The sequence below is a fragment of the Wyeomyia smithii genome, chromosome 2 (genome assembly GCF_029784165.1).
Source record: "Wyeomyia smithii strain HCP4-BCI-WySm-NY-G18 chromosome 2, ASM2978416v1, whole genome shotgun sequence".
Lineage (NCBI taxonomy): Eukaryota > Metazoa > Arthropoda > Insecta > Diptera > Culicidae > Wyeomyia > Wyeomyia smithii.
Genome location: NC_073695.1, coordinates 104,730,126 through 104,750,430, shown reverse-complemented (window position 1 = coordinate 104,750,430; position 20,305 = coordinate 104,730,126). Strand labels below are relative to the sequence as shown.

The 20,305-nt window shown below is 37.4% G+C and overlaps 1 protein-coding gene across 1 annotated transcript in view; it reads left to right on the top strand.

Moving 5' to 3' along the window:
• LOC129725257 (phosphatase and actin regulator 4) overlaps positions 1 to 20,144 on the top strand; it is a 190,817-nt gene extending 170,673 nt beyond the window's left edge. Inside the window, exons 7-14 of the mRNA XM_055680847.1 lie at positions 945 to 1,002; positions 1,039 to 1,184; positions 1,395 to 1,898; positions 7,935 to 8,175; positions 8,740 to 8,769; positions 14,617 to 14,963; positions 15,027 to 15,303; positions 15,377 to 20,144. Coding sequence (XP_055536822.1) covers positions 945 to 1,002; positions 1,039 to 1,184; positions 1,395 to 1,898; positions 7,935 to 8,175; positions 8,740 to 8,769; positions 14,617 to 14,963; positions 15,027 to 15,303; positions 15,377 to 15,392 — 1,619 coding nt within the window. The 3' untranslated portion in view covers positions 15,393 to 20,144. The remainder of the gene's footprint in view (positions 1 to 944; positions 1,003 to 1,038; positions 1,185 to 1,394; positions 1,899 to 7,934; positions 8,176 to 8,739; positions 8,770 to 14,616; positions 14,964 to 15,026; positions 15,304 to 15,376) is intronic.
• Positions 20,145 to 20,305: the final 161 nt, after the last annotated feature.

The following is a 20,305-nucleotide window of genomic DNA, read 5'->3' as shown; positions in this document are numbered from 1 at the left end:
GAGAGTTTCCCCATCAGCAGCACAAGAACGACTGGACGCACAAACTCCAGCGACACTCTCCAAAATGATGCCAGAGAAAGTTTATGGGCCACCTTTAACTTCATGTCGGCTTAAAAAGCTTCTAAATAAAGCATTCATAGCTGACTATAGCGAAAACCGTTTCTTCTAGCGGTATTGAACGTAAGCTTTGAACCTGCGGAAAAAAGAGCGATAAAGTGTAGTTTTTATTTTCGCACATTATTTGGGAGGATGTTCTACTCAGCAAGGAGACAAACTTCTGCGGATTGCTGCCATTTGTTTAACATTGCGGAGAAACTTTTTCTTACTCAAGATGTTGTTGTGAAAGGATGATGCGTACATGTTACAAAATTTGAAGATTTCTAGAAAATAACAACCTAAAGTTGACACGTGAGTGGTTTTAAATCGAAGCGAATTTGATCGTATGTTTGGTGATACAAAGAAGGATTCCGCACACATTATTTTCTTCAAATTTGTGCTACTAGGTCCAATTTAGTATCCATAGAATCAGCACTGCAATAGTAACGTTTTGTGTAACGTCTAACAGCTCAAAGTTTATATTGAACTGAACACAGCTGTCACATCCTAGCTCCAGCAGTTATAAATAGCCTTAACACCCTTGCTATTGTTAGTTATTAAGCCCCTAGATAAATCTTTTTGTATGATACTACCTTGAAGCTTGCAAAATAACTTTAGAATGTACATACGTACTGTTTGTTTGAGTCGCTTTAGATACATTGTTTTCCCGTTTTCTTTTTTTTTCTTCCCTTACTACCCGTAACTTGCGCACCTTCAAAATGCACTACAACCCGTAACACAACTACCACTCCTACCACTGCGTACGCCATCATTAACTTCCAACCTAATGCGAAACTGCAACGGCTTATCCTACGGACTATATTCGAACACTTGCCACAAACATGCAGAGCCTCGGAAAGAAAAGACTGAAGTTCAAAGTGGTGCAAATGGTTCGTGTGTCGACCAGTCCTGTTCGGTGTCGAGTTCATTACATTCGTCAAGTACTGGTGGTAGCCACGGCCCGGCTACAATCGAAGGCAACATTCAGCCGCCTCCCCAGTTAGTGGTACAATCTAAACCAGAACGTCCCAACACCCTCGGACCGACCAAGCTGTCCCGCAGGATAATCTGCTATCACAGCGATGGTTGTAAGTATATCGGACTAAGAGCTGTATAGTTTGCTTTTTCTCCATGCCCCCCAATTATTGTTCTAGAACTCTAATATATAAGATCTTCTAAACCAAACTCTAGCGAGTAGCTTGCTATTCTGCTCTCAGACTTGTTTGTAGTGTCGCTCTCAAGAATTCCCACTCATTGACCCAATCGTACTCAACCATCATTTTGTACCTTTCTTACAGTTCAAGATAATCAACGGAAAACACCACCGCCATCGAACGAGAACCCATCTAACCAACAGCAGTTGCAACAGTCATCCCATCAAGCGCTGCAGTTGCAACATCAGCAGCACCAGCAGTCCGCTCTAGCGACTGCGGCTGCTGCAGCGGCCATTGCTCAGCACCAGCACCAGTCCCAACTTCCTACACAAGCTGCGCTGTCAGCCGCTGCGGCGGCTGTTGCACAGCACCATCAACAAGCGCTTCAACAGCAAACGCAACATGGCGGCCACCCACACCATCACCATCTTTCGAATCACATCATGCTGTCGGAGCTACCGGAACCTCCGATTCCGGTGTCGGAGATCGGGCCCATTCCTCCGCCGCCGATGTTTTCAACACCAAGTCCGACTATGATCGGCGGACGACCGCATGGCCCTAGCGTGCATTCCACTACTACTTGTAGCAATAATAGTATTAGCGCGAGTAATATTATACCGTTAGATATGAATGATTACGATTACGATGGTAAGTACTTCGAGCACGTGCTTTAAGCTTTTATCCCTTGAACAGAAACAGAATTCTTGTATCTTTGATGCTTCAAAGCTTGAACGTTAGAAACAATAATCGCCAACGGCCCAACAACCCCGAGCATGGCCATTCATTATCCTTCACTATTAGCACCCGAAAAACTGTAGCTGCGATTCACTCGTACGTTCGGTCTCGTGAAGTTTAATCATGAGAATCGTTTCTGATTCTTTGAAAACGCTACAATGCTTAATGTATATAATCTTTTTTTTTAAATCTAATGAACAAAGTCGGATTCAGAAACATCCGCTGAGTCTACTGTAGTTTTCTGTGTGGAAATAATTTGGATTCAAAGGATTCTAGGGTTACAAATACAACCTGCTTAGTTCTAACTATTCGCCAGGCACAATGCACACTGCTAAAAAAATTCTGCTCTAAGTCTCCATAATTAGCACACGAGCGAAAAGTGCTATAATCCCAGCACATTTAGTAACAATAACCGCTTGCTTAACCTTCAGAAGAAAGCACTAAACCACAGACACTGGTGGCCTCTACATATGTATAGTCTGATTTCCTTTTTTTTCATTTTGCCTGCTGCCTGAAGAGACAGATATAGATATAAGCAATTTTTTGGCTTTCAAAACACTGTGGTTTATCAGAGACTATAATCGATACTGACCGATACTGTCCTTTTTTCACACGGAAATAACAAAACCCCCGTTTTATTTTTTCATTGAAAATAACACCTAGCGTTTTAAATCGTTGTGTCCAGTACCCTATCCTGCAGGATTCATGTTGGAGTCTGCTAGTTTTGTCGAGTGGGCAAAATTTTACAAAAAAGTAAATTTGAAGAAGGTGTATTAACACTGAACAAATATATCTCGCTAGTTCAAGACGTCAGCTCATAAACAGCTTCACGATAATTTAGTTAAACTGTCCGTCCTTTTTGTTATTTTTTTCGTTAGCAGAAAGGTCACCGAAGCGTCCGAAACGTAGAATTTTTTTAATAGATTGTCTTTATCAATTGATATCTACGAAGTTGACTTATACTTCCGTTTATTCGCATTCACCTCGACGGAAATGAAATGCGAGCTTCTGAAATGATCTAAATATACTTCAAGCGAATCTAACCAAACTGGAAAACCTTTGTTATATGATTTTATGATCCATTATTTAACTAATTTCGCTTTTCTGGTACTTCTACGTATTTGGACGAGTAGATTTTTGATACTATACATTGTCAATACATGTCAGGTTCAGAACAATAGTCTTTTCAGAATTCACTCCGCGAAACATTCACCCTGTGCATGCCATCGCGTTTTATGACATCGCATGTTACGTACCTTGGACAGAGCTACGTATATCTAGAACGCAAATTTCATTCAGGTAAACAGTTTCATGTGAAATTCGATGCCTAGTTAGCGTGCAATCCAATTAGACCACCAACTGAACAAGTAGTGATGTTTTAGGAAAGTGATGAACCAGAAAGTTATGATGGAGTATATCACAGTAGAGCGGTAGCTTGGTCTCCGTCCAAGAAATAATTGGCAGATGGACACCTCGAATGTTGAAATATCAATGCAATAACAACCACTTATAAGGGGAAAAAACCAGAAATTAAAAAAATAAATCTACACAAAATGTTCAACTACCAGAAAAAAACACCCTGTGCAAAGTTTTAGCTCGATCGGACTTAAAACGGGGTGGCGCAAAGCGATTGAAGTTTGACCTTGAGAAATTCAAAAAATCACCAAAATCATGAATTTTTTCTTCAGATGATACCAGATCTCGACGTTACATGTGCCATCAGGCATCAAAATACTACAAGGTATACACCCCTAGAGTTGTATGAATTGGTGACATGACTAAACACTATAATTGGAAGGATTTTTAGTTACAAAGGTTACTGAATCTGCAGACAGCAACAATTCGTTTGTTCTGTGGTTTAAGTTTTTTTTTATACGCAGCCTCCCCATAAATTTTCTTTTTAGAAATATACTGAACAACACTCGAAAGAACTTCGACTACACTTAACGATATTTTGTAGTGTTTTTTTGTGCGAACAACATTTATTTAACAAGGCACAAGCGTGTCGTTGTTATTGTAGAAGCACCAAGAATTTCTCACAATGCGTCTGAATCAGAATTAAATCTATTTCCTCATAAACCAAATCCAGCAATACCTACGATATCATAATAAATTGTTTGTTTTATTTAACTCTGATCAAATTAAATTTACTACATAAATCTTATTATGGAAATAATTTCGAAGCCGTTACATAGGTTCACTCATAGGGAAACATAAGAAGATATATTGGACAAAATAATCAACAAGTTCCAGCGAAAAATCAATCAACAATTACAAGGTAACCATATTCATGAGATAAACTCTTAATCACTATCAATGCAGCAGCATTGCAGTTTTTCCTTGATTTCACGGAAATAGAAATCGGGTACTAACCACTGCAATGATAGACGACGAGAGACCAGCGGCGCTCTGCTCCACATAATATGTATATTATACTGTGCGGTATTGTTGCTTTAACCAGCATGTTTGCTTTCAAGACATCAGTTTTTATTATGCTCTGACAGCAGGTTTAGAAATTGTTCAAGTAAAAGGCTTGTTTCCAAACTTTTCGGAAGATCTTTACCTTCGAGACTTCAAATTAGTCTAAGTTCATGGAAGCAAACTTAAATTGACCTGTTAGGACGGGGAAACTCTGTCAATTTTTTTTTTTTTTTTGATATTGAAACAGAAAATATCACAGGAAATGGTTGGTGTCCATTCACATCGTCTGTGTTAAGAATGCTCGCGTGTGATTGGTTCATTGTTCGCGTAAATTTTCTTATAACTTTTTATCAATTTTCACCGTTGGGCAGTGAAATAATAATGATGACTAGCATATTATAAAATTGTTACACGTTTTATCTCTCCAACAATATATTGGTTATTGTTATCCATCATGTGGTTATGCTGTTATTATCGTTTGAAATCTGACGTTACATTCGCCAGTTTCGTTTCCTATTTTACAGAATGCATCCCAGTATAGAAAACAAAGACGTAGTCCCACGTCAAAAATTTCGAAAACCGAAATTTCATGCCCCGTTTCACTCGGTTGGGTTAATTTTTGGATTTTTGAAGGTCAAAATTCAATCGCTTTGCGCCACCCCATTTTAGGTCCGATTGAGCTGAAAGCACAGGGTGTTTTTTTTCGGGCAGGTGAACATTTTGTATAGGGTTTCTCAAAATGACCATTTTTGTTGGCACCCTACCCTACAGAAAGCACGTTGTTTCTAGCGGAAAAGGCCTGAATGGTTTTATGTAAAGCAATAACATCACAAAAGTATCAAAATTTAAAAGATTTAAAGGTCATTACCATGCTTATACATATAGTTTTTGACATCGCTGCACCTCGTCATCTACCGGCTTCCCACGCTTCAACAGCCAAACTTTTATTCGTTTCGGAATTCTGCTATCGCGAGTCGGCTGACTCCGCCAACAGTCGCAGATGTTTTGATTTAAAAATAAAATACTTGCAAAAAGTGGCAATAATAGCGAACATTCCTGCCATTCTGACTAACAACCAAAGCAACCGTAGATAGTAGCACATCCGAGCACTTGGCACACATACTTTGGAATCACCGGGTGAGCTTCTTTCCTTCATTACTGCACCAACCGAGAGCTTTGATCCACCGAATCAGCTGGAGGTTACTATTTAACTGTCGAATGAATTGTGGGCTAGCAGTGTAAACATTATAAATTTTCGTCTGTATATTGTTCCTGGTTGGTCGGTAATCGTTCGAAATATACTTTTACCGCTCATGTGAAAGCAAGAGAAAATGCGTTCATTGAAATTACTTTCGACGCAAAAAAATATGTGACGATGTGACGGCCTATTGTAAGTGAAAAAAATCTTATAAAATTGTGTTAAAACGCAAGATACTATATAAACCAGCGGTTTTCAACCGGTGGGGAATTTACCTTAGGAAGGAATTAGTTCGTTAGGAGGAGGAAATTGCGTTCGGGGAAATTTCACATGTACAGTCAGGTTTTTTTACGCGTTTTTTTTTACACGCGGTTTTTTAACGCGGATTTTTGAATTAACGCGGATTTTTGAATTAACGCGGTTTTTTTTAACGCGGATTTTTGAATTAACGCGTTTTTTTTTACGCGATACCGCGCTAATTCAAAAAAATTTTCACGAATTTCCGAATTAACGTGGGTTGAAACCAGAAACGTTTAAGTGTTTATCTAGTAAAAGACTTAGTCCAAAAAAATACTCTCCGCCCACCGAAAGATCCGGAATAACCGTCAAAGAGGATAATTTTAAATACTGGTTCTAGAGCGTCTAGGGTTTTTTCTTAAGCCCTTCTTGCTGAACTACTTTACGCGGATTTAAAAAAAAACGTGTATTTTTACGCGGATTTTTGAACTAACGCGTTTTTTTTACGCGGATTTTTGAATTAGCGCGGTTTTTTTTACGCGGTTTTTTTTTACGAGGTACGTATCCCCCGCGTAAAAAAAAACCTGACTGTATTTCGCTTTTACGATTGACAATGTTAGCGAATATTGTGATTGACAAAATAGTCCCGATGATCAAGAATTAAATTGCAGAGCATCTGACATCACTTCTAGTTGAATTTGGAACTGATTTTCGGGATATCAAAGCACAAGATTTGGACTTAGTACAAAACTTTTTCCGACTAGCAATGACGAACGCTCCTGACCGGTTCCAGGATGAGCTCATTGTTGCAGGTCAATGAGTTATTTGAAGAAAAATCGCAGTACGATTTCCGGGCCACATTGTGCCGTTTTTTTCCTAATAGCACGAAATTAGCGTTACGAGCGTTACTGTCATTCGTGTCGACATATTTTCGTAAATCTGGATTTTCTACAGTGTTCCGTCTCACGCCGAAAGTAGCAACAATAAGCAACAACAAGTCAGCCGTTTTCAGCAGTTAACAAAGAACAGCCAATCATCGAGGACCGCCAAACCCCGCCCCCAGCGCGACGCTATAAAAGCAGCAGACGCGTCGTTCAAGTCATCAGTTTTGTTTTGATTACCCAGTTGTTCACATCGTAGAAGAAGCAGAAGAAGCAGAAAATCATTATAGAAGCAGAGAGAAACAGGAAAATACAAGTTCGATAGCGAGCATTGGAGTTTTATTCCAACCGTCTGACCAGAGTGGAGGCAACCCACCCAGTTCTTTTTAGGACTAATTGAGTTAATGAATTTTCCTCCTTCGTGAAATTTTGCCTTGCCGCTTCGCTCGGTCAGTTCAGTTCCCCAATTGCTGTCCTCCAGTGCGAACATACAGTGTAGCATATTGAAATAAAATACCGCAACAGACTGGACATCGAGGATGATAGGAGGTGTGCTGTGTCAACAACTGCTCCGAAGATCAAGATATTGGTCGAAAATATTCAGGCGCAGGTGTAATGGTGCCGATAGGGAGAAAACGCTCGTGTGAATTATAAAAAAGAGGGTGCATGGACTAAGAAAGGATGAATCTGCATGTTAGCAAATGGACAGCGACAATATGAGAACCGGTTGGAATAAAATTCTATAAATGTCAATATTTTATAGAACTCTTACCATAACGAATTGCTTCTAGCGTGTAGCAGTGAAACTAATTTTACGATGCTTTCGTGAGGGTAAATCAGTGTGCTTAGCACTCAAAATGTGACAATTTTGGAATTGTACATATTATGTGATAGTTAGAATTTAAAAAAAATCCTAATAAAAAGGATTATGGATAATGAAAATGTGTGGTAAACTACTCATATACATATTTGCCAAATACATTTTTTTCTATTTTGTATACGTATATTATGCAGCACTGAGCATGGTTGTTCCAATTTATATGCAGTTTCGTATAAACAAGGGATGACTGTCAGTATCTGTTTATAGCTACCCTAATATCCATCTTCGAATTTTACATTTTCTATCGTCGGATGGTATCCCGGCTGAAAATATTTTCAATTCTATTTTACCTTGCTAATCCACCAATTGACATCTATTATTTTACCTCACAGATCATGAAAATAATGATCACGACGAGCTCGACTCGGACGAGGAGTACATGTACACAATGTCACAACCAAATCCCGCCATCGATACAAACCGTATTGACGAGATCCCCGCGAAGGAGCCCAAGTTCAACGCAGTGCCATTGAAATCAGCTTTAAAAAAGAAGGGTTCGAACCCGGGAACGCCGACACAGGATAACCGGACACTCACCGTACGCTACGACAACAATCCGACCGCAACGATCAAGTAAGTGCCACCCCCGCCATCTGCCAATGCCATTCTATACAGCCTACCAGTAAACTACCAAGTAAACGGTCATTAGTGTCCGCTCTTATCGTGTGTGTGTGTATGAGAGAGAGACAAGTTGTCAAATCGTTACCCCTAACTCATCTCCCTACCATTAAGCCATCGTGATTTTGTGAAACGATATCCCTTTTACTTAGATTTTCTTTTGAGCAATGAAAAAATAGTTACTTGTTTTTGTTTATTAGTGCTGCTCACCTGATGCTACCCTATATCTAGAGTGATTTTGCTCGGACTCTGTATCTGTCTAGTTCTATTCTTGTACTTTAGTAGCAATGCCAGTTGGGCTTCAATTGGTTTACTTCTCATGCTTATGTTCTTCGTATCTATTATATTTCTATTTTTTTTTTATCCTAATAGTTTCCTATTCTCCCGAACCTGTCGTCGCTAGGGTGTACAGTATCAAAATAAGATACTGAGTCGAAAATAAGGTTGTTTCGATATTAAAAATACAACATAGCCACACTTAATCAATGATTTTTCTATCCACTTTATTGTACATTTTAGGCCAGTTTTACGACCACGGATTAGAATATGGTAATTCATCTTATTAGTGCCGTTAATCAAACATGTTGAGTTTTTGTTTCTTTCTCTGTTTTCTTCTGTTTGCTGTCAACACTCACACACAACTTACTCTCACTGTCGATTACGTTGGTCTATTGTTTCCTCACTGTGTACATATGCGATTTGAGGTGACACAAAAACAATACGTTTAATGAATGAAATTACACGTAAAAATCACACCAATCAACTATTTAAATGTGTCACTCTAAACGCTTTATGAATAGCTATTACACTAGAACTTCGTTTGCTTGAATGTATATAATCCTCTTTATACGTTTATTTTTTTATTTGAGTACATTTTGGTTTGGATATTCTACACGAATTACTTGAATTAGTTTTATTTTTTTCGGGTTGACTTCCGAGATGGTCTCGTTGGTATAGTACTGGTATTACAGGTCATTAGTTTTATGTTTGAATTTCGGTTTGAAGAGACTTTTAAAGGAAGTAGGACTGTAGCCGACAGCCCTACAAATTTATTTAACATATTTATTCATAACTCATACAATTCCTACAAATTACTAGTCATTGCTTTTTATTTCCGGAATACTAATAAACTTTCCTGACAGTTCGTATACTAATAAAAAAATGTTTACTTAGGCAATCGACCGTAGAACTTCCTAGTAGAAAAGCAATTTATGCGAGCCAATTTTGTCATATGATCGGTGTGCGACCAGATCAAACTGTTGCGTGACTTTTGTCAAAATTGAGTTATTAGAACCAGATTCATGAAGGAAACGTATTCATTTGAACAATTCATTATGATATTATAACAAAAGTTCTCTGTAACAGCTTGCAGCAAATATACGGGGTGGCCGAAATTTTGAACGCCAATTACTCGAAATAATGTTTTTGGCGCATGGTTCGGTTTAGCTGTACGCCGACCATATGTAGTAAAGCTTTGCCATAAAAGAAAATGGTTTTGTGCTACATTATTTGATATTTTGGTCGTATTTCAAGCAACGATCGATCAATTATTTCTGGTAGTGGTTAGTGTTAATCATTCTCACGGGTTAATCTGACATTAAGCTTAGCCACCGTGGTCATATTAAACACACAATCTTGCGGTGCGCTTATATATTTGTTATGGTTTCTAGTTTCCATTCCCAGTAGCAACGCGAAGCAATGTTAAAACGACTTTTTTGCATCGTTCGTTTTCTTAGCTCTTCATATGCTTCTAGCGACATGCTTGAATCACTCCGACTTACCGTAGATAATTTTAAACAGCTTTCTGTATAATGCACAATATTCATGAACTCAATTTTACGAAAACCTCTTATATTTGTATCAGTATTCTTGAGCCTTTCCTGCATTTGTTCTGTTAAGTTCAAAAAAGGATAGATGATTTTTCCTTGTTACACTATCGTTTCGGTATGTAATACTCTCTATTACTACTACTATTTTTCTGCACATAAAGCACACTTCTGTCACATTTAGTTGCAGTAAATTTCTTCGTAGCGTTCGATTTCTAAATTAAATATGGTAAAAATGTGCTATATGGAGTTATGTCATCTTACATGACCAGATATTCGTTACGTTACTCGATTACGTTCTCTTGTAAACTGTAGAGCATTAAGTTTATCCGGCCAATTATCATCATCATAACCCCATTGTCTACAACATTTGTATCGCGTCTTATGGAAGTTTACACAGTAAACTCGAATAAAGAAAAATTTTCAGTGGGACAAAATGTGAATGGCTTACGTCAAGCGTTAAAATTGTTTTGGTTTACGAATTTTTTTAGCTTCAGGGTGTAATTTTTCAATGTTTCCAAAGCGAACGTTCCGACGTCTTCTGGTAGATTTTTTCCGCCCTAAGAGTAACGAAATTTGATGTCAAGTTGCCCATACCTCCAACCCAGAAACTACACAATATCACATACAGGTCGGACTCGATTATATATGATTCGATTATATACAAAATTGTATATAATCGAATCATAATTTTTTTTTCTTTTCAATTTTAAATATAACTTACCTAAAGCAGCAATGTCGTATAGGGATCGTCTAAAAATACGTAACGCTTAGGGGGAGGTAGAGATCTGACAAAACGTCGCAATCAATACTAAAATTTTTGAAGATCTATACAAAGAGCGTTACCTAGAGGAAAGAGGGGGTCGAAAATAGTTTTTATTTACGGTACGTAATTGATGGACGTTCCCTTCAGTCCAATATGACGTAATGCAACATTTTTTGACCCAAAACGTTGATTTTTGAGCCATAATGTTTCAAGTAAAGTAAAGCTGATCTAAAACAAAAATATCGCGAGGGAACGTTTACAAATATTTATGTCACGTCAAATTTGAATGGACCCTAATATTACTATTTCAATGTTAAGGTTGAGGTTGAAATCAATACATATATTTTTGTACATACATATATTTTTGCACATACATATATTTTTGTAAGAAAGGTTTTTTGCGACTTTAAGGGGGTTAGTCAGAAAATCCTACTTATTTATTCAAAAACAACAAAATATTTATGCAAAACAAACAAAAAAAAATTTTTTTTCTGATTCGATTATATATAGGATTCGATTATATATAGTGAAAATTTTTCGGAGACTGTATATAATCGAGTCCGACCTGTACACTAAAAATTTCGTCTATATTTAAGATGTTTTGATCATAGTGTGCTCAGAAAGAACATCGTAAGTTTACTCCTAGACCATATAGATCATTCCTCATCAGCTGCAGTATAGCAGCAGGAAACGAATACATCCGAAGCTACTAATCCTGAAGATTTCGATGTCATACAGAGTTGACGAGCAATTGTTTGATGCCTCGACAAAATTTTTATATCGGTTGATTCCCATGAAGAACCTTTACAACCACACGGAAAAAATCGAATTGAATATTATTCACTGCGCATTAATGAAGTGTTTATAATCGGCCTAAATTTATATAGTAATTATTGTTTTGCAAATGTCATACTGTTAGGTGTATTGCAGCCGACATTATACAACATCCAAGAGAGCGAGTAGGTAGTTAGAGTTACCAAAAGAATGAGTAGTTAGAATTTATGATGTATCGCTATAAATTCCAACGAAACATTGTTTGTAGCGTCGCGATTAGAAAACCTGTAGCTAGTAGGAAGTAAACTCAAGTACCTATTCACGGACAGGCTTGGCATTCTCCACAATATGTGAGAAGAGCAGAGTGAATATTCACCGTTTACTTCTTGTCCAGCATGAGTGCTACCTGTAGAAATTTTTTGCACTACATCCTGTGTATTTGCTGCTCGCAGTAAAACTAACACAGTTGCTGTTTACACCCCTATTGAGCGAAACAAGAGTGGTAAATCACTCTAGTGTGAATACACAGAAGAAAGCCGCGGTGTGCACTGCTGAGATAAGTTCGATAGCATTCGAAGAGCAAACATGCGTGACGGTCAACTGGATTTTTCTTAAGTTTCGAGATGCAAAGCAATCATTGCAATACACTTTCCTTCCTAGATTTCATTTAATTTAATATTTGCTCGTTTGATATTTGCCTAAAAGACACAATAAAAGCACTGCAGTGAGCCCTGTTGTGCAGTTATTGAGCGTATGTTGTCCTTTTATGTGACATCACATAGATCACATCAGCTCTGGAGAGATCAGATTCCACCGCGGTGTTTTTGCATGCTCCTCAGACACACACGATTTGCTGCTCTCTTCAAGCAACTGCGTCACCTTACCCGTCAGTGTTAGAGCAGTGAAAGATAATCTCCTCTCCTGTTTCATTGAGGAGAAACGGGCGAATTTAGCAATTTTTCCAAATACGTTTTGATTGGTTGTATTTCTGTGTTGATGTTAATGTTAAGGTTGAATACAAATAATTTTGACCAAATTCTTGTGTGCCTTCAAGAATTTGGCGAAATGTAAATTTTGTTTCGTGTCAGAGGTCAATGAAATCTGGTTGTAATCTGCAGATGTCTGTAGACCTCATACACCTTAACCTCTGGAAAGTTTAACAACAAAAAAACAGGTAATTGTGAGTTTATTATTTGCTCAAATGAAAATAAAACAATTTCCCGCTAAAACAGCACAACAGTAACAAAACTGCACTCGTGCCTTTTCCCACGAGGATTAAAAATGATTCGAAACTATAAAAAAATTGATCTCAATTATCAATGGAAATTTGTCTGAATAAATGGAACAACATATTATCATTTAAACCATTCACTAGTAGGTTGCATAACGTAAACCTGGAAACATATTCCGAATTCCAGACAAAGCCATGAAACATCCTGCAAGCTGCTACTCATGATTGTAAAGCGCTTCGAAACAACTGCTATACATACCACGATTGTAGTATTAGTCTGTCAACTAAACCCGCGCGGATAGCACAAGGAATGCTATTAGCATCGTAATGGAATAATTTATCATTGTAACGGGCATATCTTTCGTGTGTAGTGTTTTTCCTGTGTCTAGTCGACTGCACAGCAGATTAACAACAGTCAAGATATCTCAATTATACAATTCCAATGCTTTGGAAATGTTTGAACATGTTGTGCTACATCCGTCGCAGATGGATGGATAAAACTTTTAAAATGTCTGGTTTTTTAATTACTGTGCAACAAAATTTGAAGTCGTTGATATTGGAATGACTTCGCAGTTGAGAGGAAGATAACGGTAAAATGTCTAAAAGAAAGTCTATTCTTAGTGCTTGTTCAGTAAAGGAACAACTTCCAGTTACATGCTCTTGCACTAAGTGAAAATACATGCGTACATACCGGCAACTATAGACACATTGTCCTTCATCGATTCTAGCGAAAAATCCTGTTACCGCTTCTATTGCGTCCTCCGCGTACGTTAACAGCAAACAACAAGTCTTAGTTTACCGCCACAGTTCTATTTTCGAGAATGGAGAACTTTTACCCAGTTTTTCCGTTGTTCCATGAAATTTCATTTTGACAGTTCTTTTCAGCTGATTTTGATCAGTTGTATGCAACGCATGGGCTTTATGCCATGTAATGCTAATTTGTCATTGAATTTTATTTTTATTTTTTGCCATCAAATTTAAAAGATAAACACGGTTTTTGGCAGCTATCTGCCATTCAAGTGTTTGATACATATTTTTTTTATAATGAACGACTAACATTAAACACTACATTCGCGTTAAGAATTATTTTTCCATAAGTTTCTCACAAAAACAACAGGCTTAGTTTTTTGTTCGACCAAGATGGCGACCTTCAGAGAAAAATGCTGTACTCTCTGCTATTTGTGTTTACAAAAATACAAAAGTCATAGAAATATTATCAAAAAACAACAAAACATGCTCTCTTGGGTCATTTTTTGAAAAAAAAAAAATTTCCTCTGGTCATCAATCTATTACAGATTCTCCAATTAATTTTTTCACAACATTCTGTGTCTAATTTTTCTTTGGATCGATTATCAGTTTCATACTCACCTTTTAAAAACACGTACTTATCGAAAGTTACAAATCAATGTATGTGCACTATTTTGATTGCACTTTAATTCTTCAGTTCAGTTCACTTCTGTCAGAAAGTCATCCGTACAAGCACGTTGTTATATAATGTTTTCAAATGCATGATTGTTCTCTGACCTCAATGTACATATGTTTTTGCTAACACGATACGAGATAATCAGACTAGCTCATAAACCTCATCGGAATGATCATTCGTACATGCTCATCGTAAATAAACTCAAATTCCAAGCAAGGATCGTGAGCGCTTTGCACCCATTTTCTCTTTTGAGTTGTTTTGGCCTTTATAATCATGTATGATTTAAACTCAACTGTTTCCAATCATAGTGGAACGATCGGAACTAGATTGAACATATCACTAAAACTGCCGTTTGTTTCAACAACCCCCTCCCTAGTTCGCGACCGATGCGCTTCCAGATTGGCCTACCGAGTACGATGGAGAACAAGGAAAATACGCGACCATTTGTGATCCGCGAGAACGACAACGATGATCAGAACGATGGTCCCATACGCTACCGGGACGAGGACCCAGATCGAGCTGCTAAGATTGCCCGCAAGGAGAGCCTGTCGATTAAGCTTGCCCTGCGGCCCGATCGGCAAGAACTGATCAACCGTAATATTCTGCAGCTACAGTCGGACAACGAAAAGCAGGAATCGAAGGAAGCCATCGGAGCCCGACTAATTCGACGACTTTCAATGCGACCTACCGCAGAAGAGCTGGTAGAAAGAAATATTCTGAAAAGTAAGCGTCTATATTAAGCTTCTATGGTTCAGTATCTTAAAAGGTGTTTATTCTCTGTTTCAGCACAAAGCCCTGCAGAAGAGAAGAAGCAAAAGGAAGAGAAGAAGCGCTATCTGTTGCGGAAGCTCAGCTTTCGGCCCACCGTAGACGAGTTGAAGGAGAAGAAAATTATACGATTCAATGACTATATCGAAGTAACACAGGCGCACGATTATGATCGACGAGCGGACAAACCATGGACCCGACTTACCCCCAAGGACAAGGCAGCCATACGCAAAGAACTGAACGAATTCAAAAGCTCTGAGATGGCCGTGCACGAAGGCAGTAGACATCTTACCAGGTTCGTTCGAGATGTCGATTGATACAAAAAAAAAACATTCCACATATTTATCATGTAATTTTGTGTTCCGCAGGTTTCATAGGCCATGACAGATGCAATGCAGGATCAAGCAGCGACATTTTGCCGTTCATTATTTTACAATTCTCATTAAGAATTACTACAACAAACATTTGATTGTGTACATATAAGAAGAAGCAGACAAAAACAGAATCAGCGAGTCGGCTGCTGTACTCGCCATTGGCATCAAACTCATCACTTTAACCACAAGAAGCATACACATTGCCCTGCCGCGTCATCCATTGGATCAATGGAACGGCGGAGCATACAATTTTTCAACGGAGATATTTCCAAACGTTTCACTATTGTTTTTCGACCTTCGCAACTTCTGATCCAATTATATCCACTGGACCGGACTACCTTGAAGCCGACGTTTTTTGGACTTTCGAACCTGGAAATTTCCCACTCCCTTCTTTTGGAAAGCGAATGATATTTTCACAATCCCGAACCACAGCAATCGGAGTAACCACCGGCAATTGGATGGATATTTCACACGTGCCGTGCAACGTGTAACAATCAATTTTTTTTTGTAGCGAGCTATCAAGATAAACTACTAAGCTATTGAACAAGTCGCAGCATGGCAGCAGAAAGTAAGCGAATTATTTGTTTCAATGAAAAATTAAAGGAAACTACAATATAATAATTGAATAAAAAGAATAATAATACTGTGATAATGTTAACGTTATTAGAATGTTACCGAGTAAAAAACTAAAACCCACATCGGTAAATCATAGTGATTAGCGGCTAGAATATAATCAGAACGCAGTGCACTAAACAGACTTCAGTTATCTGTGAAGCACGAATCCGTTTCGGTGTTGTTGGCTTGGTTGGGTAATTTTGTTTGGTCCACAAGTATTCAATGGAGAAACGTTAAGCACAAAAAGCATCAAGCAACAACAACATACATCAACTCAAGAGTTTTAGTTTGGCATTTCGAAACAAGGTATTCATTACTTTACTTTTCATTTTGGTACTTATTATGCACCGCGAAAAATGGGTTAGTAACGAAACCCGAAAGGCTGAAACTCGAAAGGCTGAAAAGTATGTTTCATAACGAAAGGCTGAAACCACAAAAGGCTGAATGAACGAAAGGCTGAAACATGAAAGGCTGAAACTTTTGTAACTTGAATCATAATCGTTGAAAAATTCGGACACATGGATAACAAACCTTTATAAGGTGACAGAGTTCAATGTTTGAGTATTAATTGGTTTGTGCAATGGAAAATCAATTTTCGGCAACATTTGAATCTATACACACTTGACTCTTGTACACGTTTCCTAGATGATTCAGGGCGAGACGGCCAAAGGCCGCGAGTGTGCGCCGGCGACCCGCCGTCGGGAGCGCCGGCCACTGCGGGGGGGGGGGGCAGCCCCCCCGCAGAAATCACCTCTGTATAGGTGCGTTCGTTTTCCTAGGTCTACTGACTCGTAGGGGTGATCCCCTAGTTTAGTCCGAACGAGCGATAGCGAGTAAGGACAGCATACATCTCGGACAATCGAGTCGGCCGTAGGCCGCGAGTGTTTTTTTAGAAATAAACTTTGTGAATTTCAGCCTTATGCTTTTTCAGCTTTTCGTGATTCAGCCTTTCGTGTTTTCAGCCTTATGCAGCTTTCAGCCTTTCGTGATTTCAGCCTTTCGGATTTCAGCCTTCCGTGTTTCAGCCTTTTGAATTTCAGCCTTTCGTAGTAGACCCAAAGATAAGGTTGAACATGAGAAAAAATGTGTTTGATTAAAAACAAAAGAAAATGATGGACCTATTAACAGTCTCAGGTAGTGTATTGGCGTGCATGATTACAACAATATCTGCCTAAGCTATTTATACAAACCAATGTTGGTTATAAAGATAATTAAAATATGCCACTATTCCACCCAATGTCTTTTCGGTGTTTCTCAACCCTTTTATTGCAAAAAAGTGGCAAAAATACAGCATTATTGAATTTTTTTTATAATTATTCCATGACAGATTTTGGCCAAAGTGCATTATTATAGGCGGAAGCTTCTTTTGAACATAAACATATTTCAATCTTATCTTTCAATGAATGCAACAGATTATTTCTTTGTGTCGTTTTCTACACCCTTTAAGGAACACATTGGTAGTAGAGAAAATAAATGGTTTACAAATACCTTCACAAGCAGGATCACCTAAAAATATACGAAGCTTTTCTAATTAGGCAAATATCTACTACAAAAGTTTTAATCAATGAACGCAATAGTCTGATTCTTCATACAAATGTCTTATATTTACGACGCGGCTGCGACAGCCTATTCAACTATCATAGTGCTCGTCCCGTGATTATCTCGTACACTAACTTGGCTGCAAAGGTTGTGATGAATAAAAAGGAGGTCAGGTTTCGAAATTGAAATGTCGCATCAAGACTTTGTTGGTATGTTGTTGAGTGTTATTTTCATGAAAAGGATCCTGTATGCAAGTCACATTGTTTCTTTACAATAAATATATTATTGGTGTTCCGCTATTAGTTGTGTTGTAATTTTAAACCGATATGGAAATAGCTGAATGAAGTTTTTCTTAGCGATATGTTCAGGCATATTCGCGAACACAAGCTTACAAGAAATTGACAGCTGTTCATGAAAAGGTTTTTCCTCAATCTATCGCCAAACATATTTTCAAATTTCACCTAGAAACATCTGCAAATAACAACTTTATAGTTACTGAAATCAAAGCATTCATTTATCAGAAAAGTACTATGTATTAACAGTCGTCTGAAATTTTGGTTCATGTACTTTTTTTTGAATGCAAATTCGCACATGACATCACACTACTTAGGTCAACTAGGTCAACCATGTGTCAGCCTTTGCTTTGAATTTCTGCGCGTTATAACTGCAAAAAATAACTCCAGAAACGTGGTGAAAGTTGTAAAGAGAAAAAGTATTTCTTTTCTATTACTGTTTATTTTTATCACACCAATCATCTTGAAAATCAACCAACGGCAACGAAACGACAGCGTTTGAGTCAAGGAAAAGTAAAATAATTTGACAACGGAGATATCATCCACATAATGGTATTTTATATCACAAGAAAAATTAGCCCAAAGGTTTGTTTGGTGTTCGTATAGTCTCGCAAATTTCATCAACAATCAGCGAAATTGATTAAGCGACTATACCCAAGCTGAACGTTTTCCTAAACGGAGGTAACAGAAAAAATGCAAAAAACTACATAGATATTGTGAGTTTTCTGAAAACAAAGCTTATGAACCGTAATCTGTATTTGTACATATCTTGTGAACATACTGCTACATTGCTAGAGAGAAAAGTGAGAAAAGGAAACAACAAATAACAACGGATTAGTATGAAAAATAAATGAAACTCGTAATAAAATTGACCCAATAAGTGCAAAACGCAGAGCACTAGAACGATAAGCAAATAGCGCGAAAGCAGATAAAGAAACAATAAACGATCGGAAGAATGAATGAATCAAGCGGTCAGGTAGGACATCAGATGATCGCAACATTGAACAAAGGTTAAAAAATAAACAAACGAAACAACATTCAAGACAAGCAATTAAGCCGTTCGTATTCTTTTCGACTGGTATAGTTGAAATTAAAAATAATTACACCGTATAGTACCCAGTTAGATAAGGAATGGAAAAAGGACTAAAATAAAATCAGTCGTGTGTTTTTCTGTATATTTTTGGCGAAATTAGATGGAGAAAGTAACCAATTTGTTTTGTAAAGTCGATAAAGCTATTTTTTTTCCTCCAATGCATGTTTAATTTACTCTGCTGACAAAGTAATGAAAACAGATGTATAAATCATTATAAACAACAATCTACAAATTACTTTTAATTTCGTTTCAATTCACTTCCGCCGTAAGTTTTACGTTTAGTTTATCTGTAGTTTTTAAGCTAGTTAAAGAAAACGAAACAAATTTGAGTTTCAGTTCTCTGTAGTGACCCCGAAAGATGATCGTACACACAGTGCAGTTTGAGATCTGCTCTGATGACCACAAACCACAGCGTTTTGTTTCCAGAAATAAACACGAATAATAAAAGTTTCGCGTGTTACAACGTGAAGCGTTTCATACGTCTCCTCAAAGTAGCGGAAAAGTCGCATATTGTATCAATTCTAAACCAATAGGCAATTTTCATGGAAGGTCATAAAATCATTGGAAATCATAACTACAACTAGACTGTTTCGCTTTTCCGTTGTGTTATTGTGCTAGCCAGGAGAAGCAAAAAATAATAATATTAATAATAATAATTACAATTATAAACAACAGTGCGAAAGAGAACGAGCGGAGACTACAAATAAGCTGGAACTATTTTGTATAAAGTAAAAGGCAAAACACAATGTGAACATTCAATTAGTAACGTTTTCGAAATTCACGTGATCATATTATCATATATAGGAAAAAAAGAAAAACGAGAAAATAAAAAGGGAAAAAGCAAACATATTAAACTCAGTAAACGACGCAAGAAACACGCATAACACAGTATCGAACAATTGGTAAAAGTCATTGTTACGAAGCAAATTGTATGGACAACAAAATAATAACAAATAAATACTTTTCTCACTGTTTCGGAAACATTCAAATAAAATCAGACAAACGAAGATGAAAAAACCTACCATCATGTGAAATTTTTGGATAACTACTTTGAAAATAACCATACACTATGGAAAACACATAAAAGAGTTTAAACCAGAAGAAACCATAGTGTTTAGGCGTCATACATATACTATATTGATGAGAAAAAAAAAGAATAAAATCAATAATTTGATGAAAAACAAGAAAAAAACAATAACAAATAAAAGAAATAATAAATTTATTAGTGGCCTCATGATGCAATATGTCCGAAAACCTTTATTAATTTTAATTGTATTATTGTATAATTGTATTGTACGCTACTGCTGATGCGAAATACAAGACGCAGCGCGAACATGGCGGCAGATGGTGCTAGTGTTCTAACGTAAAATACTGGTATTATCC